This window comes from Brachyistius frenatus, unplaced genomic scaffold, assembly GCF_029030835.1.
Source record: "Brachyistius frenatus isolate BFR_SWC_R1_liver_20210118 unplaced genomic scaffold, ASM2903083v1 Contig_11, whole genome shotgun sequence".
NCBI classification, from domain to species: domain Eukaryota; kingdom Metazoa; phylum Chordata; class Actinopteri; family Embiotocidae; genus Brachyistius; species Brachyistius frenatus.
In genome coordinates this window covers 7,368,487-7,394,352 of record NW_027210610.1, presented here as the reverse complement: position 1 = coordinate 7,394,352, position 25,866 = coordinate 7,368,487, and the positions used below count along the sequence as shown (strand labels likewise).

At 39.8% G+C, this 25,866-nt stretch overlaps 1 protein-coding gene across 2 annotated transcripts in view; it reads left to right on the top strand.

The window, feature by feature from the left end:
- pax2b (paired box 2b) overlaps nt 1–10,759 on the top strand; it is a 31,710-nt gene extending 20,951 nt beyond the window's left edge. The window contains exons 8-10 of one of the 2 annotated variants that reach the window (XM_069691902.1): nt 5,045–5,146; nt 7,365–7,451; nt 8,880–10,759. In XM_069691902.1, the coding sequence (XP_069548003.1) occupies nt 5,045–5,146; nt 7,365–7,451; nt 8,880–9,001 (311 nt within the window). In that variant the 3' untranslated portion in view covers nt 9,002–10,759. Of the gene's footprint in view, nt 1–5,044; nt 5,147–7,364; nt 7,452–8,860 lie in introns of both variants that reach the window. The other variant, XM_069691901.1, reaches the window with a different exon arrangement.
- The last annotated feature ends 15,107 nt before the right edge of the window (nt 10,760–25,866 follow it).

Below are 25,866 nucleotides of genomic sequence, written 5' to 3'. Positions count from 1 at the left end.
GTTGTCCAGTGAGCAGCGAGCAACGATCAGACAGCGAACCTGCCACCAGTGATGTGTGGCCTTGTGACAAACCGCCCGTGTGTCGTCCCACAGGGGAGAAACGGGGGCTCCGAAATTAATGCTTATTTCGTCTTCACAAAAGCAAACTAACCTTTGAGCACACATTTGATAATGAATGACTTTCAGCCGGTGTTTGGGGAATTAAAGCAATTTGGCTCTCCAAACATTCTTTACTTAGTTGTAATTAATTAGGGTGCTGAGATTTTTTGGCTTGTGATAAATTGCCCCCATTCTGCATATAGCCTAGAAAATGGAGGTCAAAGATTTTTGGTTGTTGTTGTAGCAAACATGAAGGTGTCCCTGTCATGCTAAATTTAATACTCTTGCAAGCAAAAGAGTCATTCACAAATGACTTTGTGCGCGTGCCAAATAAAGAGAAGGTCACCCCGCTTTTCTGTTTGTGTTTTAAGAAACGGAGCTGATGCTAATGTAAAAACCCGGCATAATGTTTCTTGCCACATTGTTGTGGGTCGAGATCAATTCCATGAATCAAGTGTTGACGGAAAAAGCTTTTTTGGTATCGGTATTATTCTTGTGTGTTTTCAGTCCCTCCGTGTAGTTCACGTCCAAAAAAAAAAATCTACCTGTATTAGTTTATGTCGTTATTTATATTGTTTGTTGTTGTCTCAAATTTGCACAAAATTCAAACAATCTTTAAGGCACGCCAACAGCAAAAAAACTACTGTATTCCTGGCTCAGCAGCGACCACTCCTCAAATTAAGACAGAAATCAACAGGCTTTTGTAATAGCAAACCAAAAAAAAATCTTTGAATTGATTTTCGCAGGGAAAGAAAAAGGAGGACAGAGGAAAAATAAATAGCTTGATTTGCTGGCGTTCAATCTAAGGGGACTGTCAGACGAAGCAGACAATATAAAGAAGCCCATCTTTTAATGAGAATCTGGACACACATCTCTGTTGTAAAAACAACAAAGGCTAGGAAGCAGCTAATGAGGCTATCATTGCTGTACAGAGAGTTCTCCGAATCGGTGCCTCTCTGAAAGAGGGCTTTAAAGGGGACATAAAGCAACAGTCACGGAGCTGCTGGCAGTCACTGCCAACTGCATCCTGGAATATACAAAAACAGGATTCAAAACAGGCTGTTTGTGACAACAAAACACTCATACACGCATAGATCAATGTCTGCATTTATTAACTTTAAGAAAACATACTCCTCACATCTCCGATCTTTGTTTTCATAAATCGCAATCTCAAAATAACAACTTTTGCTTTTACTTGTCAACTCCAAACATAAAGCAAAACAACACCCCAAAACGTGTCTTGTTGATGCTATTTAAGGTTCGAGTGAAGGTTGCAGTTTCCAATGAGAGTTAAGTTGAAAGTATTGATCCTCTGAGCTGATGCACTGGATCGGTATCAGGGCTAATATTGATGAATTGACCAACCCGCATTAAGTACACATTCTTAGTCATTCAATTATGTTATACAAGTCTAGAAATGTGACTTTTTCTAAGTATAGTTTAACTGAATTGGTGTGAGGGTCATGTTTACAGCCTCGAGACTGTTAGTTCTTTCGGTGAAATATGAGACAAATCTGAAAAAGAAAAAAAAAGGTCTGATCGTGTGACTTCATCCTAAGTTTTACAGGTGAAAATTGCATTTAACTGCCACATATTGAAGAATATCAATTGAATTAAGTCTGTATAGTAAAGACAGGGATCCTGAGGTCACTCTATCTCTTCATTAGCTTCTGAAGCACAGAGTTATTTACTTGTATTAAACATGCGAGTCAGCTGTAGCTGCTGCAATAATAATGAAGAAAAGATACGGCCAGTGTTTGCTGAGACAGTTGGACAATAGTTACCAGTGTCCACACACACACACACACACACACACACTCATACACAATGGCCTCATCCCTGCTGGACCCCCCACCTACAGTACTCCCATGGCTCCCTTTGACTTATGTGCACTGGCTTGTGGCTAACTAATTCTTATTATAAATGAAAGGTCCAGCATGACCTCACTCTTCTCTGTAAAGCTCTTTAACTCCGCAGCCCTCGAGTCTGCAGCGCTTTAACTAAAAGACACATTTCTCACCAGGGCCTCGTACAATACAGCGATCAGTGCTGAGATTTTCAAACAATGGAGAACAGTTGTTCGACATAAGATTTAATCGTTTCTTTAGAAGACAATTCATGATCAGAAATACAAACAATTTATGTAGCACGTATTTCAAGAGAGAATCCACTTCTATTTAGATTTCCCATTTGTCTTTTCTGTAATAGTTCATAGCTTTACAGTTTATTTGGTAACTTTGATTTAATTTCTCCTCAGTTGAACCTACCTCTCAGGACTCCATGACAACAGTGACGTATTTCATAAAGTTCTGATTAAGTTGAAGCCTTGCATTAAAATAAAAGCACGATGAAAGTCCTGCATTCAAATTATGTCAAAAAGTAGATCCGTAAAGTCTTGTGGATGAAATGAGTATCAAAAGGTCACCATGACACAGAATGGTCCTTTCCAGAGGAGTATATTGTTGATAGTGAATTATTGTATTTACAACACTTGTTTAATATCTAAGCAGGATTTTGTAGCGGGTCAGGCTGCAGCTCATTTTAAATCTTTATCTGCTGTTGGGTAGTTCTATAGCAATGCATCGTATTTTATTAGATCATGTAATATGTATGTAATAGGAGGTGTATATGTATGTAATAACTGTAAACTAGATTTAGTTAACAGTAAAGTTTAACAGTTTAAAGAACAGTAGTAGTAAATTAAACACTATAAGCACATAAAATCAGTTACAAATTTGTAACTATAGTTGTAATTTGTCACATGACGACATAGTTGTTGCAGCTCTCATTTTTATTTACAAAAAAGGCCTTCATCCACCCATCCTCACCTTACATTAAGAAAGCTTCCATTGATCCCTACTTCCTCCTCCTCTTCCGGCCTGGCACACCGCTCGGCCTCGAGGACCTCCAGGCCTGCCACCCTGCCTCTTCACCAGATTCACCATCCTTCTCATTGCCCAGCCGCTTTCACCCAGACTGCATGTCAGCAAGCTTGCAGAAGCCGGCCCTCCATTACCCAGAAGGTTCATTCACACATCCTCAATTAAACAAATAAGCTGCTCATAATACGGCACGCGCATAGACTGGAATTTCTTATTGTCAACATATACATGTTTTCTTGTGTGTTAAGCTTTTGTTAGTTATGTTTTTTAGCAACACAGTCCAGTTTTCCCACATAATTACAAAGATAAATGTGTTTTGTAGCTGAAGCGTGGAGTGTAGAAATATAGTGTTGTATTCTCGCTGCTGTATGAAGCATGAAGATTATCTTTTGGATAATTTCTGCTGATTTGTTTTATTGTTAGATTGTTTTTTTGCTTTGCAAAGCCTAGCGAGATAAAATGAGGAACAGAGACACAGACACTTTAAACTGAAACAGTTCAGGTGCATTGCAGGATGACAAATCCAAAACAATTGGAGGTCTGAACTCTGTGCAGACTAAAAATGGAGGTTTATTCTACCAGTAAACATCTTGGACTGTCTGAAAAATACTTGCACTTGTCTACACTGACGTTAAACAATGCAAAACTACTACGGCTACTAAAAAACAGAATGCTCTCCAAGCAAATGCTCCACTATAAAAAGTAAAGTAAAGAAGCCCCCTCCTGGTCATGATTTCACGTAAAACTGCAACAGCAACAAAAAAGCTGAACGATTTTGGAGAATCCTAAAAAAAAAAACACGTTTCCTTCAGTTAGCCGAGAGCTGTTCTGTTTCTGTGTACCGCAACAATATGGACTACTGTTGTCTTGCCGTGTTACGTTGAATTTCGTTCACTCGTTCCTCATTAAAAACCCACTGGGAGATGAGTTTCCCTTTGAGTCAAAGTGGCCCTCACAGCTGACAATATAGCAGGGGCCTCTCTTACCCCAGCCGCTGTGCAGATTGGGGTTACGTGCCGCAGTCCAAATGTCCCTGTGGCCGGCGAGGACAGCCCAACCGTCACTCTCAATTACAGAGCTGAATATCTGCAGCCAGACGCTCTGCAGAGGGGCCTGCGTGCTCCGCCTTTACCAAAGAGAGGAGAGGAGCTCCATGAGGTCCAGAAAAGGTTGCCGTGTTCAGACAAGTTTGAACTGTTTAATGAGTAGACGTACTCGTGCGGCTAGAATTGAGTTGCCTCCAAGTTTGTTTTTAGTTCCCTTGACTGATGCTTTCCGGTGTCGAGTAAAAAGTTTACGTGACACAGTCATGAGAAGCGTTGGACTCCGAAATGTCGGGTTTCCACAACAGGGGAATTTTTGACTGACTTGCGGTGGTGGTGGTGGTGGTGATGAGTCATCGTGTCCGCAGTAAAAAGTCATATTCATGTTTTGTGTGATTGCAGGAGCTGGGGTTGTATTTTGAGAATGGGAAACTAAAAGCAGATATGAAAAGTTACTAAGCACACCTAAATATATACTTTTAACTACACTGCTTTCATTTTACATATAAAACATGGGATCAGTTTATGGAATAGTCCAGCTTTTTTTTTTTTATTGATTTAACACCCTCACAGTATATTAGGTGGGTAAACTAAAACCCACCTATCTCAGCTGCTACAAAATTAAAATAATGCTAATACCACATGTATGCGATACAATGAGCCAATAAGGTCATAAATGTATAGTAACACTCTCAAAGAAGACGCTCCTTTGGCTTTTCATATTTAAGCACATTTTCTAATAGTACTTTAATATTATTAATGTAAATGTATATAGTCTTAAAGGAGCACTTCACATCTGGCTTCTTCTTTTTTTTTAAATTATTATTCTCATTTAGAATCACAATAAAAGGCACCATGGACATTTTTTGGGGAAATGAGTAGTTGTTCACTTTCAGCTTTAGGATTCATCTTTAAGTGACAACATTGTTAAACTTAAGAAAAGGTTTGTGTCCAGGTCACTCATTCAAACTCAGTAGCACCTTTGAACGGTCTTTTTCTTGTTGTCTTTTGTCTCCGCAGGTCGGGATATGGCCAACACAACCTTACCTGGGTATCCCCCTCACGTTCCCCCCACAGGCCAGGGCAGCTACCCGACCTCCACGCTCGCTGGAATGGTTCCTGGTGAGTGAGGGACGCCGTCGCTGCTTCGTGTCGCCATTAGGGTCCATTTAACAGGTGGTGTCGCCCTCGAAAGGAACACGTGTAGGAGCTGAGGAGCAGAGAGAGGAGACTTTAGTGCCAAATTATGCAGAGAGGCAACGAATATTGACCCGCGGAGTAAGAGGTGCACACATCCTTATATTAGCAGCGCGTGTGTGTGTGTGTGTGTGTGTGTGTGTGTGTGTGTGTGTGTGTGTGTGTGTGTGTGTGTGTGTGTGTGTGTGTGTGTGTGTGTGTGTGTGTGTGTGTGTGTGTGTGTGTGTGTGTATGATTGGATTAGACAAGCTGAATAAGTGATCGGAAACGGGGGAGAGGACGGTCGCTCTCGCTTCCTTCCTGCTTTCCTCTCGGCCTTATTGGCTCATTGTCTCCCCACGTGGCCGTTCTCACCGGCCTCGGCAAACAGCACCAGCAGCGCCTCCCCAGCCTCTGCGCTCCAGAGCATATCCCTTTCCTCTCCTCTACTTAACCTGCAGTTCAGGTTCACAGCAAACAGTTAAGGGTCAAAAGGCAAGAGGCATGGGAGCCCGGTAAATATTCAAATCACTGTCTCTCTGAGGATGCGGTCAGGCTTGTGTTTCACTGCCAGGATAAACAGGGCAAAGATGCAGTTTCGGCGCTGGGCGCGAAACACCTCTTCAACTTCAGCACACGTTTCCAGGAAAACACAGGCGGCATTTTGCTTTGATGTGATTAAACCACACGGACGAGGAAGCCAGTCGAGTGTGCGCTGTGTTAGCATATCATTCACCAATCACGTAACCCATCACAGACTCTGGCTGTTCCCCTTTCCTCCATTATAAAGAGCTGCCATAACATGTTTCATTATCGTCGCAGCCAGGGAGGTTATATTTACTTTCCATTTGTTTTAGTCTGGTGGTTAGCAGGTAATCTTAAAAAGAAAGTTGCAAACACATTTCATTGAACTTGGTGGTAAATTAGGTCATAAAACAAGGAGCAAAAAGTTTTTGTAAAGGATTTTAGAGGATTTCTTAAAGGGTAAATTCACCCAAATTACTCATCTGCATATTTCCTCTTCACGGTGGAGGAATCTTCCAGTTTCTCATGTTCAGATTTTTTTTTTTTTTATATCAATCTCCTTTTTCTCTGCACACACTTCACAACGGAACTGAATGGATTGCATATAGTTGCGTGTTTTTTGTGGATTAACTCTAGATCAGACTCTTTTTTTTCTTTGCCCGATATATCCCATGGTGCTTTCTAACTGTATATATTTGGATACAGATAGAAATTTTCATTTTCTGTCATTAAAGTGACAAATCTTTTATCAGTTTAGTTGACATTGACTTGCATTTTTTTTTTTTTTTTTTACATACTTCTGCAAACAGTTGAGTCAATTTAACAGCTACCTGTAAAACCAAAGGGGGACGTGGGAGCGCCCAGTGGCGGTGCAGTCCAGATTTACTTTTGGATTTTGGCTAATAAAACTGTTAAATCATGTGGGTGGAAAAGAGTCAAGTCAAACATACTTTTACTTTCCATTTGTTCTTATGTGGCACCAAGCAAAAGATGAGGACCTTAATCCCATGGCTTGTGGGTTTCGCGTTACAACGGATTCATCCTATACACAACCGCTAAGATTTAGTGGCAGGCACAAAACACTGTTAAAGCAAAGCCATTTCTCAGCAGCTTCATATAAAATCTCGCCTTTATTGTCTCATAAAAGAAAGAAACGTGTTGAACCAACAGCAGTGCTCACTGACATGCTCCAAGTTGCTTCCCCTTGCAACGTAATTCTGATGCAAGAAACACCAGAGCTCAGAGCAGAGAGGGTTTCAGATTGGAGACGTTAAAATTCACCCAAGAAAGGCAGCAGGATTTATAGCAGCATATCAAAAATGTATGCATGAAACTGTTTATTACCACTCTGTATTTATTAGACTGGTTTGGAATATACTGGAGGAAGAAGAATGGGCAGATATCCATAAATGGGACAGGGAAAGCCGCCTTCAGTGTCACATCCTGTATTGTTCAGTGTTGCATAACTTAAGTGAAATGAAAAAGAAATAAATTACTTGCTTGACTGGTCGCACATCGATGACTATCATTTCCACCCTCAAACTGCATCCTGTTTTGAATGACGAGAAATGACTGCATGTGAAGGGGGTAATGGTTTGATGCATTGAAATGCTAATTGATTTGTTGTTTTGTTTTGCAGGGAGTGAGTTTTCGGGGAACCCCTACAGTCATCCACAGTACACAACCTACAATGAAGCCTGGCGATTCAGCAACCCAGCATTACTAAGTGAGTAGAAGAGTGAGAAACTTGATGAGAACAATTAATTGACCATTTACTAAATCCCTCCCCTGAACAGAGATTATCTAATTGTAGCCTAAGTAACCGTACGGGCGGGCTGAGGATTTTTAACCTTTTGAAGAGGTATGAATGGGGCCTTTACAAGAGCAATTTTCGTAGTGTTAAGAGTTTGGAGAGTGATGTGTTTTTTTTCTCAATTTTACTAAATCAAAAACACGACAGGCGAAGCAAGAGGAAAGGAATAAACAAGGTCTATATCTGCCCTATTAATTAATTGTCACTACCAACCAGTAAGTGTAAAGAAGTACTTGTCACTACTACCCGACCATCTGTGAGAACACTGGTCCCGGATGTTAGCAGAGTTTTGGCGAACATTAGTCGCTCTGTTCTTCTCTCTCTCCTGGATTTGGGGATGTACATTACAAAACACAGTAAAACACACCAGTTAAAGCTCAAACCCAAATGCATTTTTCTCTTGTAATCTTAAAAGGGAAAATGTTTGGGGAAAAAAAAAAAAAAGTATTTAAGATCAACAATCAGCAAAACAATATTTTTCATTATAAAACAATAATTCTGTGACAAATAGCTTTCCACAACATGGATCGTCAGTTGAGGATGCTGGCTTGTTTTTGGAGTCTTTAATTTGTTCCCAGGCCCCTAAGTTCCTCAGATTTATATGGTACATAATGGGAACGTGACAAAGGGTCCTGTGTTCTTAGGGTCCAATGTCTCGGAGCTCTATATAGCATACAATGGAAACCTGAAAGAGATGTTCCCTAGCTCTTTATTTGCTTAATATTACATGGGCAACTGTGGGTTAGCGGTGCAGTGGTGCGAAGGTTAGGGTTGAACAGGGGAACGTAGGCGTGTGCTCACGCTTTTTGCGCGTAGACTTGGCTACAGTATTGTGTGCAGCCATGAAATGCATTATGAAGATAACCTTTAAAAGATTCACGTCTTAAACCGAGCGACCTGGAAACCTTAAAGAAGTCCGCTTGAGATGCTGTTTTTTTTTTTTGTTGTTTTTTTAGCAAAGACATGGTTCTGATGTCTTGGCTAAAATAATATCAAGACATATGCTGGCGAGAAATCTGATAACAAGAGTTTCATTTTTGCTGGTGTATTTCTGAAATCAAGGATAGTTTAAAAAAATTCTTTAAAATCACCATCATTGTAAACTCTTATCACGTGCCGCACCAGTATGGAAACCCCGACTGGCACAATAGCAACAGTAACTAGGGAGCAGGGTGCTTAGCAAATGGTCAATGATGTGATGCGTGACAGCTTAACAAATGAAATCTACTGCTGCTACTTATAATGATGACAATAAATTTGGTAAATGGCAGAAAAAACTGTGTATGTTGTTTCAAATGGTTCGTTCTTCTGTTAACTTTCAGGTTCCCCTTATTATTATAGTGCCGCATCGAGAGGCTCCGCCCCTCCCACTGCTGCCACTGCCTATGACCGTCACTAGTTACCATGGAAACCAAATCAACCTACAGGACCATGGCCTCAGCCTCCATATTGCCCCGGTGTGAGCGGCATGGTCCACTGGACACTGAGCAACTGCGCATAAAATGTTTCCCGGCTCACACAATAACAAACTCAACGTTTTTGGGGAATTAAGACGACTTCCTGTCCTCTCTCATCGCAGCTTTTTTTTGGACACACAAAGCCAAAAAACAAAAAAAACAAAAACAACAAAAAAAAGAATCTCCAAGACGACATCACTGAAAGGACGCTACTCACACATGATGAAACTTGTGGTTTTAAAAAACAAAATCAAAAAAACAAAAACAAAAAGACTAACGTATCCAGAAGTCATTCTCCCCTCTCGCAGTGTCACAGTTTCATCCCATCACGGATCAATACTGAACATTCCTTTTCTTGACGGCTCTCAGCAGGGACACTGTCCGGAGCTCAAAAATGTAGCAGCAGCCTCTTTTTTTTTTTCCTCCCCTTTTTCCCATTCGTCTCCCACTTGATTCAAACGGCAGCGCATGGAGATCAGAGGAGAATAGCGGCAACACGAGCAGGCTGTGGCAGGCTACCGTTGCTTTCATCCATTTGAACAGTCACCGACCAAACATCCAGCATGAGTAAAATAGACCGCTTTTGATGCCATGAGAAGATTAGGACATGTTCTCTGTGATACACAATCAAAATGTAAAAATGAAAATGAAATAAATAAAGAAACTTCAGTTTGAAAATAGAGGGAGCCGTGACCATATAGCACCATGGCCCGCTATTTGCAAAAATTTCAAGAAACTATTAAATATATTCTTAAAATAATTTTTTTATTTCATTTTTATAATTCGTAATGACTAAACTGCAGACTGCTTGGCTAGTGTTTTACTATTTCTGATTTGTCAGGATTTGAGAGGTCATCAGGCAAAACCTCGTTGTGTTTTTTTATGTTCATTTTGCACTATGTTGGAGGTTTGCAACACTGGAGCGTTATTATGCAGAAAAATGATGTGCATATTTGCTTTACTTCACGAAAACTGGCTGTAAGTCAAATAAGTCTCAATCTGAACAGGCACTTACAGTTTTACAGTTGATCCTGTAATTCAAGGCTCCATCGTGTCACTGCCTTGACGTGCACTATACTATGTTCTCACAGCTTACATTTCTATTTAAGTTGATTAAGTCTTTGGCATTCAACCACAGAAAAAGGATACAACAGCCATCCCGAGTCAGACCATCATCCTCATTTGTCTAGTTTGATAACAGAAGCGTCCAGATTCACTCTGATACGATGATTGCGACGACTCCAATAACATCGAAAAGCAGGGCGAGGATTTCAGCTAAATGCCTTAAACATGTTTCTTCCAAACTTCAGCTCCCTCACATGTTTCGGGCCAAGTCATTTCTTCGAATCAGGCTGGAACGATGGTTTCTTCATCTGTCAAGTGAATGTATTTGCATCTGCCAAAGACTTAGTTCTTGTTAATGTTTATTTACAGGCCGCCTATATGCATCATGAGAGCAGTATTATTGTTAGGAAATACCCACGTTGTTCATGAGGAAAAGTATATGTATAAATTCTATGCAGTGCAGAGATGGTCATCATATGCATATTCAGCTGTAAACCTAAAGGTAGGTGGAGTTTATTTAATGTTATGTTATTTACAAATTGTTCATTTTGTAGAAACATTTTTTTTTTTTGTGTGTGATGTGAAGACACTTCTCTGTAAATACAGTAAGAAAAAATGTCTTTCATGTTCATGGGTATTATCACTTTCATTATGCTGGTATCACTTGTACAATAATAAAAGTGTCTGAAATCTTTTACGCAAAAGGGCCTCGAATGTTGTTTGTGACTGTCTGGGCTGAAACGATTCGTTCACAAGAAGGTCAATCAATGAAATGTCTAACAGCTGATCAGCCATCCAAGATATTTATTTAAAAAAATAAAAAAAATAAAAAAAAAAACAGGCCAAACTGGACTGAGCTTCTCAAATGTGAGGATTTTCTGCTTTTCTATTCTTTATATCACAAAAAAAAAACGTGATTTATTACTATATAATAAAAAATTATTATTAAAATATTTTGTTGAAAGTTCATCAGCTCTTTTACTTCCATTACTGTGAGGGTGGCAGTGAAGTGACTTCATACTGCTTTAGTTAAGTAAAGGGTCTCACCTCTTCTGCTATATCATAATGTTTTATGTAAGCATATATCTAGTGTTAATTAAGTTTGTTTTTAAACTGATAACCCAAGGTCCTGTAAATGGTGTATAAACAGTTGATGAATTACTGATAGAACAGTATAATGCAGCTGAGTTTGATTTACCTGGTATTTAAAACATGTCTTCTAATAATGAGCATACAACAGGAGTCAGGACTCAACTTTGACCAGAATAATTTCACTAGTGTAAATTTCCATATACAATGTAGGAAAAATCCCACTTCCATTTGGCAGAAGTTATAATTGTAGACCAATTAAAATGTTGACACATAAAATGTCTTTTCATTGGTTGCAACTACATTACAGTGCGTGGAACTATTAAATAAGTGCTTATTGCTTTTAAATGCTAAATAAAGGGTTAAAATAACGTACTTTAAACACGCATCTGAAGTCAAAAGATTTTGCTTGCGATAATTATACAAGCAGTTAAAAAAAAAAAAAAAAAAACAATGAATGAATTCAGGCACTTAATGAGACTGTCTTGAGATAAACGTATTTACTTTTCAGGTATAAAGATCACATGGTACAGAGAGACTACAGTGAGAATGCCTCTGAATGTTTTCTCCATGATTTGGATCACTGAGCAGCACATAAAGTGTTTAACCTCTCCTCGCTTTGTAAAGCTGAATTAATTTTTCTAGCAGTGTGCCTGAATTCAATTTGTGCTAAGTTGCAGCGAGAGATTTATGCATGAAATCCCTCTTAGAGCTTATTTTCACTCTTTCTTCGCTCAGTAATCCCTCCGCCACCGCCGCTTTGTATGACTTAGTTATATCATTATTGATTTACAACAAGTGGACACTGTCCTGATTAGCGCTGTGCGATTTGCAAAGGATTTGGGCTGCGGGAGCTCACGATAAAGCAGAATGTACATTTGAAATGATGTCAGCCAGAATGTATAATACGCTAATTCAGACATCCATTTCTTTGCCCAAATACTATTTAAAACTTGCCTTAATACCACAAAAGTGTTTAACCCTTTGAGCCTGCATGGATAGCAGTGACATGAGGGAAACATTGTTATTACGTTCCCGTTTCTATCCTTCTATAACACATTTTCCTCTGAATTTCAACATTGTAAAAAGAGAATATAAGCTCCTCTAAATCATACTGAGCTGAGCTGTTTAGTGGTGCACCCTGATACCTCTGGGTCCTCGAGTAGAGACTCCTTCTGTTTTTTGTTTTTTTTTGCTTTGTAATTCAATTTCTCTGCCTGTTGTTTATTTCATAGCTCCCCTGTGAAGCATCAAAAGCTGATGTTCTGTCAGCCTGTAACTGTCGTATATGTTTGTCATTCACAGCCCTTGTTAAAAGAAGAGGAGAAGGAGAAAAAGGGAGCTTGACTCTTTCCTCTTCCCAGTTGAGAATTCCCAGAAGAAGAATTATTCTATTTAGATGGAAACTTTTTTTTGTCACTTCCCTGTCTAAATTGGCATATCTGGCTCTCTCTTCTGAAACCAATAAACTGTGAACCTGGATGTATCTGTCAATCATGCCAAATTGACTGCAGCATGCCAGATGACAACAGCATCCTCTAGAATATGAGATATATATATATATACTTACTGTATATATAAAAACGGTGGGATGAACTGATTGGCTGTAATCAGCAGCTGTCACTTTTTTTGCTCATCAAATATTCAGTCAATAGTTTGTGAAAGCTTCAGAATAACTGCTCATCTGAGATCGATCAAATCAAAGTTTAAGTTTACATTTAGAATTGTGCATTTTATTTAAAAAAATAAAAAAAAAATAGCAAAGGTTGTGGTCAGCAGAAGATTCAATAACATATTCATTCAGATGAAAAACTAATCACGTTAATGCACAAGTGCTGAAATCTTGATTTACTGTACATTCTATACAAAAAACTATTTTTTTTTTATACTCTACTTTTTGCTTTACATCTAACTGTGACATTAATGTTATTACTCAAGATTCAATAAGCAGTCATTAACTTAATGTGCATACCTCATTCTACAGATTGCTCCTAGGGATATTGAATTGGTATGCCTAAAAGTTAACACAAATGTTTACATTTGGACTGATCTTGACTGTGCAATTGTTAAACATTGTTCACGAACAGCTCTAACTCTGCGCTTAAACATGGTTTTGACATTAATAGGAAGCCTTTGTACGTTCACATAACATAACAGTGAAGCTCATCCCGTACAACTTCAAACCACAGTGTCAGATCTAACTGCTGACCTTTTGAGACGCTCCGCACGAATACATGCTGACTGAACACTCTTTCTGTGCGATTTGTACAGTGGTTCTGTGAATATGCCGCGGCAACTGAATTATAATTTGGTTACTGGTGTGTCAAATGTACAATAAATCCTCAGGATGTTATCATTTGCAGTGACACGCAAAGAAGACGACGAGGGGGAGACGGAGGGAGGGGCGGGGAGGGGAGGGGGGAGGAGGGGAGGGGGAGAGAAAATATGAAAATGCATTTCACGTCTTCATATCTGTGGTTTGGACGTTGTGAAAAGAGGGAATGGATCTGCTGCTTTATGTGCTGTATCTAATTGGATATGGCAATATATAATATGATTCTCCAGTATCCATCAATTCCTGTGTTAGACCTGTTTGTATGGCCGTGTCAGTGGGGCAGCCTAGCTTGTTATGATGCCTGAGCAGCAATTATGAGGTAATTTTTGACTCTTGCTGTGTGAGGCCATCCAGAGGATACTTGAGGGGAGGTTCCTAATGAGTGAGCATTGATTGATTGGACATAAAAAGTGCCCTGCTTGACTGAAAGCGAGTGTGAGAAAAATGGCGATAAAAAAAAAAAAGACAGGGCTGGGGGGGTGGGGGGGACTGCAGAGTTTGGATGACAGCATATTTCCAAATGAAGCAAATGACCAGCGATTAGGTCTGTTAGCGTATAGGTGAGCGCCACACCTCTTGCCAAAACCAGGCTGGCTCAGCCCGGCGCCAAACCTCATTTACCCTTCACCAGTAAATAATTACCCTAATGGCTATTGTGTGATACATGATGCAATTAAAGCCTAATGCAATGCACCTCACTTAGTGAACGTGTCAGGTCCCACATAGCGGGCGCTGGTGGTCCTGGGCTAACGGGGCTAGCTACCTGACTGGCCAGTAATGGGGGATATCCTCCAAAGCAGACAGAAGAGCTCCCTAATCAGCTGGATCTGTCAGCCAGGCGTGTTTGTTTGCAACCGGGGGGGGGGGGGGGGGGGCGCTGGGAAATATTCAGAGAGAAGGGAGAGCAGCAGAATTTGATGCAGGCTATTCCAGTTAGCAGAAGAGGGAATAATGGAAGCGGGTGGAGGAGAGGGCAGAATCATCAGCCCCCATCCTTTTCCCCCCACTTATAACCCCTGCTTCTCCTGCAGCTCCCCTCACCCTCGCCTCCCCGCCACCCCAACACCACCACCACCACCACCACCACACTCCCAACACCCCAGTCACTGTCAGGCCAAACACATGATGAATTGCCCTGTCAACAGAATTCATTCAGGGACCAATTAATTCAGCAGAAATGAACTAGAGCCATCAGTCGCTGAAAAACTCAGAGCAAAGAGAGCAAAGTAGCTCTCTTTGGAAGAAAGAGAGACAGTGTGTGTGCGTGAGGGGAGCGAGAGAGGGAGAATGAGGGAGAGGGTGCCAAGGGAGTGCAGTGGAAGTTAGCCTGACAGGAATTGGTCATTTAATGCTTTAGCGCACTGGAGACAGCCCCTGTCATAGAGGAAGCCATGACAGGACTCCCCTGGTACTTTATTTATTAATTATCCAGAGCAGCAAGGGGCATTTAACTGTCTCACTCCAGGCCTGTCAACTCGACTTCTTGTCATTTCCTTTCCATAAACAGGCCCTTCAGAAACCAACGCGAAATCAAAGCAGGAGAAAATATGATTATTCACAGAGCAGATAAATATTTTTGCTGCAACAGCTGTTAAATTTTTTAAAAAAAATTAAAAATCAATAGTTATGCTTATAGGTGGTCAGAAATAAGATAAACAGTTGACCGTCATCAAGGTAACAATATATTTGGTCTGCATCTGATCAGCTGATCGGCAGTGCGACGGCTCCAGGTCACTCTCACGACCCGACACGAAAACAACACAAACATAAACACCCCTGTAAGGGTGCAAAAGTACATCTGATAGCTCTGAAAGGTTTTGCGACTGGGTTCATGTGACGGAGTAGAAAGAGTCTGCGTAGGGAGAAGGTTTCAGCGTGCATTTATTTCAAAAAAACGTAAGTAAGCAAACTCACTTAACTTTGTAACTAACTTATCAAACGTGATGTCACTTACAGAAGTAACCTGCTTATTAACGTAACTTTAACCACGTGGTTTTGGTACCTAAATCTGCTGGCACCTTGTGAGATGCCAGCAGATTTTGTTGGACGGTGGACACCGGTCAATAGAAAAGGATCAAACGTAGACATCTCCCTATAAACGAATAAGTTTTGGACCAATGTAGCGATTACACAATATGATGCGAGCTTGGGTCAGAAATTACTACTGGACAATTGATATTGACATTTTCAGCAAGATACTAATTGGATTTTATTTGTGACCATGAGGTCAAATAGTTTGCAATTGCAGTTTTTTTTTTAATAAAAGTATAAAAGAACATTGGACATCATACCACTGTCTCGCATGTATCCTGCTTTTATTCCCATTATCAAAATGTATCATTTTTAACCTCATCTGAGGTAATTATTATTACTAGTGCCTTTGCAGTTTATTCATTTCAGAAATGTACTTTTCTGATATTTCACTTTTTTAAGTGATCTGCATGCATCTCTCATTTAAACCCAGTAACTACAGTACACAATCCAGGATGTACTTATTCTTATGTATCTTAAATTTACAAACTAAGGTTGCAGAACTGGTTTCAGACACTATGCACCTTCAAAAGAGAAGCAACTGCAAACTTCTTGGAAATCTTTAAAGCTTTTGTCAGATTATCAGATGTTTCCTTTACGATTCTTGTAATTGTTTTTTTTAAATTTTTAATTCCTTGATTGTAGTGTTGTGTCAGTGTTCTGGTGAATACTTATTGTTCTCAGGTCTCTCTTGGAAAAGAGACCTTAATATAACTGCCTTATTAAAACAAAGATAATCTGTGAGATGAGTAGTAAAGAACCGACTTTCCTTTTTATAAATGTGAGAGGTCAATCTTTAACTTTAACAGATTTTAGGGAAGACATTGATGCAGGTACGCAGGGACTTTCAGAAGTAAGCTATACACATCTTTTGACCATCTCCTGATGCATAACAAAACTTTTCTAAAAGAATAAAAATCAATAACAGGAGGATTTAGACAGAATGAGAACTACTGTTTTCCTGCAGCTGATGTGGTTGTTTTCTCTGCTGGAAACTCAATGAGTCCGCAGTTGACCTATTCAGTCAAAGGTTTGATCTTTCTCTATTGTGTCGTGTTGATCAGGTGGTAAATATTTGATGGAACCTTTTCTTTAGCACATTATACATCCCAGTGTAACAGGAGGATGAAGTAGCAGCTGGGAAGCTGCTTATGCTATCAGGTATTCCTTACCGAGATCAAAAAACAACAGAAAGCAAAACCACGTCAACCTCGCAGACAGCATTACGAAGCACTTTTATGAAACTTCTTTTATGAAATAGACACTTCATAAAGGAAAGAAGTGTCGTGGGAGTCACAATCCTCAAAACAAACCCGTTGTCGTAAGTTATGCATCCAAAAGAAGGAGAGTTACATCCACAAACTTACATGAAAGTCACAACAGTAACTGAGCAGTAACGCCTAAATGAGAGCTGATCTCTGTAAGTTTGAAACAAAGGCGATGAAATCCAGAGGAAGCCAGAAATAAGGAGATGTGCTGCAGTATATAATTAATTAAATGAGACTAATTAGGAACATGAGAGCAGGTGCCAGGCTATGGGCTGACAGCATAGACAGCCAGACAACAGGAAGGGAAAAAAAAAAAACCTATGGGTAAGGGGTGTAACGTGACAAGAGGAGGGACAAAGCAACTTTCTGTGTTTTGTCACATGAAACCTCCAAGGAATATATGTGACAGAAATTGTAGACCCAGACACCATGGGGGTCTCTCCCTTTGTTTAAAACAGATTTTCATTTCACCAATTTGAGGTTGATGCAAGCAAGAGATTTTCCTCCTCATTATCCCTGCGTGTGGATTACATTTATTTTTTTAAACAGTAGGACATAGACGCAAGTACACGAAGATGAGCAGCACAGCTCACCGGAGACAACCTAGAGATGTCACATACTCGGAAAACTATGCATATAAATGGTAAAACGGGGTTTATATCACAGCCCTCTGGTAATATAGAAGTGCAGCAACACATAACTGAATGCAATTATTGTTAACTTATACACAATAACAGTAATTCCAGCTCACTACTTCCTGTTCCCATGTGATATCAGCATACATACCATCACAGGTATTAATATAAAGAATTCTGTCGTATGAATAGCACACAAGATAGAAGAAACACGCAATTTTCTGCCACAAAAAAGCACCACACATCCTCTTTCTCTGCTCCACCAATGTGGCTCCCAACATTATGGAAAGTCCAGCTTGTTCAGCCAGAGACGCTCAGAAGGGGCATCAGCCTATTTTATCACAATTTGCTCGCTAACCAGTTACAAATGTGGCATGTGATGACAATAATGAGGCTTGATGTCACTTAGCCTTCGGGCCGTGTGTGTGTGGAATAGCAAAGCAGGATGTCAGGGTGCTGCAGGTCCTCCACTCTGGCACTGAGGCCTCCTGCACACGAGGTGACAGACACCTCGGTTATAGAGAGAGCCGCCTCTCTAACAGCATTATAAATTACTGTAGATCCTATTTGTGTCAGTGGAGGCAAGTGAGGGGAAAATTCAACATCAGCCTATTTATTCATTTACTTATTCCCTGGCTCGGTCAGGCTCAGTGCTGCTGGAGAGGAGCTCTGCTCTGCTCTGCAGTGCCACTCTGCTCAGGAACAAATGCTGTGTGTTTACAGGGACACATGGGCATTTCATTTTGGAAGCAATGGTGATATCAGAGTCAATCAGGCTGGAAAAAGGGGAACACATTACAGTACAGCTGAATTTTCCACCCACAATCTGGATGGAGAGTGCAATTTAAAACATCCATAAAGTGTAAATACGACCCACGAGCGTTGACAGCGTGTCCAACATGGGGAGGGGGGGGGGGGGATTCCGTCTTGACGTGGAAGAAAAAGACTTTGCATCTATTTATTTACAAGTCGTAATTTCTAGATGACAGAATTGTTGAAAAGTGTCTAGATATGTGGAAACGTGTGTCATGCGCAGGTTGTTTAAGTTGAAACGAAACAAAAAATGTTTAATGTATTGTGTGCTGTTTAAGTGAGTAGTTCTACTATTTTCGTTTTTGGTTGTATATTCTGTGAGCTCACGAGGACAATTTACAATCAATTATGTTGAAATGGCAATAAAGTATTGAATCTTGACACCCGGTTAAAGTTAGATAAAGGTCACGGTCATGATGAAAGACTAATGTTGGTTGTTAGAAAGAGACAAGATGAAAATGCTGGTCTCCTACGTGTCCAAATATGCATCAGGAAGATGCACGGTTATTTTAAAGCATGTCAAACAAACTTGACTGTTTGTGGTGAAATATACAACCAGAAAAAACATCAGGAGTTCCTGGCCAATAAGACACGGGCTAAACACCTAAAACACAAATTCTAGCCCAAAATCAGAAGCGCACAAAAATGTGATCATATAACAAAGTAGTTGAACCTTAAGAGCAGTATGAAACCATTAAAAAGCAAATAAGACCAATAAGTTGAATAAATTCATGAGATTCTGATAGTTATATCTACATAATATTTGTATTATATATTTATATAAAGTGCAGGAAGACCATAAAAACTAGACTAGATATTTGCTCACGTAGATCTACGCCATGTTAAAACACTTGAATATTAAATCCAATATTTCAAAAAGTAAAATAAAAGTCTTGTAAGTCACAGATTTTTGTGCAGATGCCTTGAGATCAATAAACAGGCTCACCTGACTGAATGTTCAAAACAAGAATGTTAACAGTTACTTGCTTTGCGTAATCAATAACAAGTGACAGAGTGTAATCGTAAAAAAAAAAAGAAAAAAAAAAGTCATTTCCCAGCCAAGAACGCCACAAGTGATTTAAAGGAACAAAGTGACCGCAGCTCAATATGTTTTTGCGTGGACCTGCTAATTCACCAAAAAAAAAAAAAAAAAAAAAAAAAAAGAGCTAATACAGAAAAAGAGATGGAGCTTTCGTTTAATTATCAAGGGATGGCTCGGACTGTGCATCATCATTAGGTTGACTAAATAGCGTCGGTCAGTGACTCAAGTAGTGGTAAATGGCACAATTAGCAGGCTGAGCAAGGAGAGGTATATTCAATTTGAAAGCCTTCTTTCTTAATCCATCTCCTGTGATCATGAGAAATGCTGAGCTATGGGATTTTATGCTCAGTGACATTAATCAGGTTAATTCCAAGTAAAATGTCAACATTGTAATCAGGAACTAGCACACTCCAGCAAAACGTAAATGTCTATAGATGCTAAATTTAAACGTCCAATAGCTTTCATCTTCTTAGATCCATCTTAACGTTTCCCTATTTTTCCTGCACGGATTTGTTTGCTAGCAACATTTCCACTTCAGCTGAGCATATTTGATTAACGGCTATGAAAAAAAAAAAAAACACAAAAAAACCACAAAGCACAGATTAGTTCGAAACCTACGTAGCAACCAACAACAATGAATAGTTAGAGTACAGACACCCACCGGGGAGGTGTTGACATGCTTCCTTAACATGAATCTGTTGTTCCTTGTTCTACTTTCCCCCGGTGCCCCAGTGCTTAATCCCTCAGTGCACTTGCTCTGTAACCCCAGCAGGTGCAGTGGGAATCTATAAACACAGCTGGTGCGTCTCAGCGTCGAAACCCTCAGATCTGCCCTCACCTCGCGCTTCACCCCGCCAAAAAGCCCACAGTTTACCCCAGAACACCACCCCATAACACAAGATTCACCACGCTTTTATCAGGCAAGACGAGGGCTGATGTCAACTAATTACAAGTGCTCAGGGTTTCCGTCAGGATTTTGAAGAGACATTTCAGGGTTAAAAAAACAAAAAACAAAAAGATTGTTCTCTGGGGAAAAACTTCTTTCAAAGTAAGGTGAGCCATTTCAGAGGAAACTTAAGACTATTTCAAGTTAAAAAAATAAAAGATATATTTATTCAAAATTAGAGGAACGTGTTCAATGTGTTGCTAAAATAAAGAGAAAATACATTTATTGCGGAGGTGTTCCTAATATTTTGTCAACCCACTTCATTTAAATGGGACGGACAAAATATTAGGAACACCTCTCACTATAAACCAGCGGAGTTTAACAGCGCCATTAATTACGGTCTCCAAAATGAACGCTAAAATAAAGAAATACCTCTCAATCAGATTGAATGACTGATTATAATCCTCGTGAAAAGAGTGTTTATAACTGGTGTGATACTTTATGCTTCGCCTGTCAGTGGTTTTAATGTTGTGGCTGATCGGTGTCTGTCGTTTTGTTTAATGAACTTGATGTGTTGAGCTTCCAGGTTCTTCTCTGCATTGTGCTGCCCAATGCACCATAACATTCCTGTTCCCCGCATAGACATACACTTTATACTGCGATGATGTCGTGAAATCAAATCAAAAACTCACTTTTCTAATTTCTGGATAGGTTTTACAAATATAAAACCCCGTCATGATCATTACACTAATAATCCATCTTGTTCGCAGGTCTTGGCATCTTGTTGAACAGTTAACGTACACTTTTTTTTTTTTTTTTTTAAAGGAGGTCTATGGGGAAATGCTCTTTGGGCTGCAGGGGATTTTACATTGCAATAAAGTGAGTCACCGGTGGGACAAATTAACAGAAAGACTGCGTGGTGGCACTGCGTCTCTTAATACAGATATGCAAAAAAAAAAAAAAAAAAACACACACAAGGGACTGCTATTTGGTTTCTCTGTGGTGTTTATTTTTAAAGTTGTAGCTGTACTTGTAACAATGGAAATATGTTTCCTCTTTAAAGCAACTGGGGCCTGATGTTCTGCATTTCTGAGTTAAAGCTTTACGGGACAAACGTATGCTCACAAATTATGACCAGGCACTAATGCACTGGCAATTGTTTTATGAATTTTGTCCAGTACACGCATGTATCATTCCCGGTGGATTCCTTGTGCTTTTGCAACTTTTAAGAACACAGCACAGCAATGGAGGACCCCGACACTGACATATTGAAACTTGATTAGTTTAATGTTAAATAAACTCTGGATTTACATCAAGTCAACCAACTCCATTCTTCCTGTAGCTCGACAGCAGCAACATCACGCTACTTTCACCTCAACTCCTAAGAGCGGACGAACATTCTTCACATGACCAAATGAAGTCGAGAAAAATACTTCATTTGAAGTTTTTAAACCAAATGACTGACGCTATCAGTTTTCTGATAAGGAATGTCTGAGTTTGTAATAAAGAAGAGCGTTCCCTGTCATCAATTTAAATACACGGGCATGAAGGCCACTACAGTACATAGTTGGAAGAAAGTACATGAACGTGGACAAAGCAGAGAAAATCTCACCGTCACATAAAAAGTAAAATATATTTAAAACGTTGTCTGGAAACTGACACTGTAAAGCCTACGGTATATTGTGTTCGACGTTCATATGCCGCATCTGCTTCCCGGTTGCGTTTATGAACACGCATGTCACCGGGAGTCTCGTCGCTTTTCTAGAAGCATGACGATGACTCTGGGTATCGCTCGTCTCATTTCGCTCGGATTTAATATTCCACTTGGCTTTGCATTTTAACTCGTTAAAGTGTCGTAGTCTATACCTGCCAGGGAGCGTTAGTCCTGATTGCTTAGGAAATTCAGTGGTGCCTTCCAGTAATGAGAGTGGACAGAGGTTAGAACAGCTCAATAGAAGAGATAACCAGTCTTTGATCCAAACAGCCATGCAGAACATACAGGCAATACCATCAGAAAATGTCCTGTCAGGAATTTTGGATTTTAAATTACTCCTGATTAACCTGAAGTGAGGAGGAAGAAGAGTTTGGTGAACTTGGACAGGTTGAAAAAGAAACACGCAGTCGGCCGGTCACAAATCCTGCCAACTTTCCCGAAGTCGCGAGGCGAGCCTGGGCACCAAGACAAAAGCGTACATCAGTTGCCACGTCTAAAAATAAACTGCAAGCTCTCGCTGATGACGGGTTTTATTTCATGCACCTGTCATTCACTTTCATCTCGTGAGCTGAAGAAGAGGGAGAACAGCCCTTGCTGATCAAGATCAGTGAACAGTCTCATGTCTGCAGATGTCTGTTGTGTTACTTTTAGAAAATGTCCACACATCACAATGCCGCCTTGAGACGTGCATCATAGACAGGTTTGATTCAGACAAATGGAAATCTGAAACAAACTATAACGGCGAGGCAGCTATTTTGCATACTGCGACAGGTTTTGCACATTACAGCCACAAACCAGCACGTGAGGGCTGCTATTGCAACGAGATGCACTGTCAAGTTTCGATCCACGGTTTCATACGCGCATTTATAGACTACAATTTACCTTTTTTTTTTTTTATTTATTATTTTTAAATATCTGTCATAACACTAGCTATGAGCCAAAAATAAATGTAGCCATCCCTCTATAATTTCCAACATATGTTTGGAGCTATCGTGCTGTTAAGTTGGTATTCCATTCAAAAAGTTAAAGCTGGCACGCTGAGCATACTGGCGTATAAGGTTCGCTTGCTAATGTTAGCACTGCTGCCTCTGACACCAAAGTTAGGACATTTCCATTTGCCATTATTACCTGGATTGCCATCATTACCGTATATTTAATGTGAAAAGGGCACGAGTACCACAGCAAATGACGGCTGTTCAGTAATACTGCTGACCGCTCGCTTGATTGTGATGGGAGCTCCGTAAGAAATCTCCCCAAAAAGTTCTTTTGTTAAACTGCAGTTTTGACTAAAAGAGTTTGGAAGCCAAAACAACCCAGCAAGCTTTTATACTGAATGATTTCGTAATAAAGTTCATTTTAAATTTAGTTTTACTTCAATTGCCTCTTATACTCTCTGTATAAACCGGGCTGATGAGGAAGATAATTAAAATGTGAGTTTTCTTCTCCATATGATAAAAAACCTTGTGACCTTGTGTATTTCCCAGTAGACTGGCATAAAAAATTTTTTTTTTAAAAACATCATTTATTGAGATACGTCATTACCACCTGTAATTAATATTCCTATTCAATCGGGACTTTGCTTTGACAAATCTCCTCGTCTGCCTTTTATTAAAACTGTAAATTGATACTAAACATGGTCTCAAATCCCTCGGCTCTTGAATATTCACCAGGGTCAGCTAAAAACAGATTTTGATCGAGCAGAGTCGTCACCGCATTCACAGACTGACTCTGCCTTTCAAAACACCTGAGGGGGGGGAAAATGATTTCCTCATTGCCAGGCTAATGGTTTTCATTTCTGTTAATCTATAGCCCAGTGTTTTCCAATTTGGAGGGTGTATCCTCACTCTCCACTGTCTATTATGCTCCAGGGCCGGGGAGAGGCCACTGTCTCCACATCTTGTGGCACTTGAATTAAATGGCAGCCACTTGATTGCTGGGACGCACGAGGCTAAAGTGAAAGCAATTAAGACACTCCAATTCTTAGCCAAAAGATGGGCAACAACGACTCAGGAGAGAATTAATTCGTGTATAATGATATCCTCTGGTCTTTTTATTCACATTTTGCTTCATGGCTCTTTTGTGTGGAGAATACACTCCTCTGTCGGCGTGTCAGGGAGATGAAAACAAATCTGCGGTTAATGGGTCCGCTGTGGATAGAGGAGGTCTGTTAGAGGAATGAATGGGAGGACTGGCTGAAGAGAGCAGGAGAAAAGATTTAGACACTGATAATGGAGCGGAGGAACTGTCGATCTTTGACTTCTGGTGGAGGAGCAATTTGATTCAAGTCAGTTGGATTCCTACTTAAGATTCTTTTGTTCTTTTCTGTTGTAACAATGATGTTGGCGTTTTGCGAATTGTTGTTAATTTACAAATGTGTGCTGTCAACGCTCGTTACTTCCGAGGGATCCGTTCACTATATTTTTGTTCAGAAAGAATAAAAAAATTAAAAAAATTAAAAAAAAATCGAAACAACACTTCTTAATCGAAACATTGCTCAACAAAGTGAACTGCGGTTTTGGTTGTGCAGTGAACCCACACCAGAAGTGATATATGCAAGTGACATTTTATGGTGTATGAATGCGAGAGAATATTTCGGCACACGAGTGTGAATGACTCATCACTGTTGCAGCTTAAAATTGAAAAACAGCAGGTCATATCATCTGATTTTACTTACTGGATGGTCAAAATAAAGTTTTTGGTGGTGTCGGACAACAAATTTGGAAGAGTTGCAGTTGAGCATCTTTAGAACAGGTTCAATAACATCAGTGTTTACTGACTCGTCGTTATAAGACCTTTATTTACTCTCTAATTTGACTTTCGATTAGGCAGAAGTAAATTGGTCCGTTTGTGCTGGAGTTTTACTAGTCTCCCTCTGCCCTGGTGGTAAAGATGCAGAAAGTTATTGCACCTCAAAATTCTCCCGTGTCTTTTCTCTACAGAGCCCAAGGTTGTTCATTTTGGCCTTAGAGTTGTGGAGCCGTTACTGACTAAATTTGGGGATGTTTTTTCAGGTGGAAGTTTCAAAAAATAGCCCCAGGCTGCAGGGGTTAAGCTTTAGTTCTGAGTCTGGACCTCCAGTACTTGGAGCATGTAGCTGTTGAAAACAAGTCAGTGGGCTACTGCTATTTCAATGTATTAGGCATGATCAGCATTTTATACTTTTTTTTCACAGGAAATACTTCTTTTGAAGAAAGTAGCAGTTTTTTTTAAATATCTAAATCATATTCAAATACAACTAATTTGTCGGAGCGAATGTACAGACTTTGTAGGAAACGCCATCCGGATTCTATTCTATTTTTTTTTTTTTTTAAGCAGCGTAACAGAAAAACATTTATGTTGAATGCATCTGCACAGCAGGTGCAAAATATTCTTACAAAAGTACCCATGTTCACTGTCAACATTATGTCGTTGTTTCCTCCGTTTCTAACCAGAAGTGACGTTTTAAGGAGTCACAACCTAACAAAATGTGCAGCGCCACAAACCCCACACCTGAAAAGGCCGTGATTTGTACCCACCGTTCAGCCTGCCGTTCTTCATGAAACTTCATCAAGCACGAGCATGTCAGAGTTCCTGGACAGAAAGAAAAAAAAAAAGAAGGTTTTAGTGAATGAAATCCAGAGAAGAAATGACATTTCCTCAAAACTTATTTTGCGAGGCTAATTAGTGTTCTATGAACATATTTTGAAGTAGACGGGGTTAGTTAAATGCTTAAAGTGCCACAAATGAGTCCCATTTATCTCCATTGTTTGGGCATGGAGGCAATCTAAGAGACCTATCTCAAAACAAGAAAAATATCTGCATGGATGGATGTTTGTAATTTGGGCTAACTGATCTTTTAACTTAATTCAGTTGGTTATAACCCATTTACTATGCACAAGGCTGTAACCGGAGGATTGTTCCAGGGGGAGAAAGAAAAAAAAATGTAAAGGAGTTCAGAATGATAATAATTTTCTAATCACAAGTGTGATGGCTTATAGACTCTAAATGTTTGAG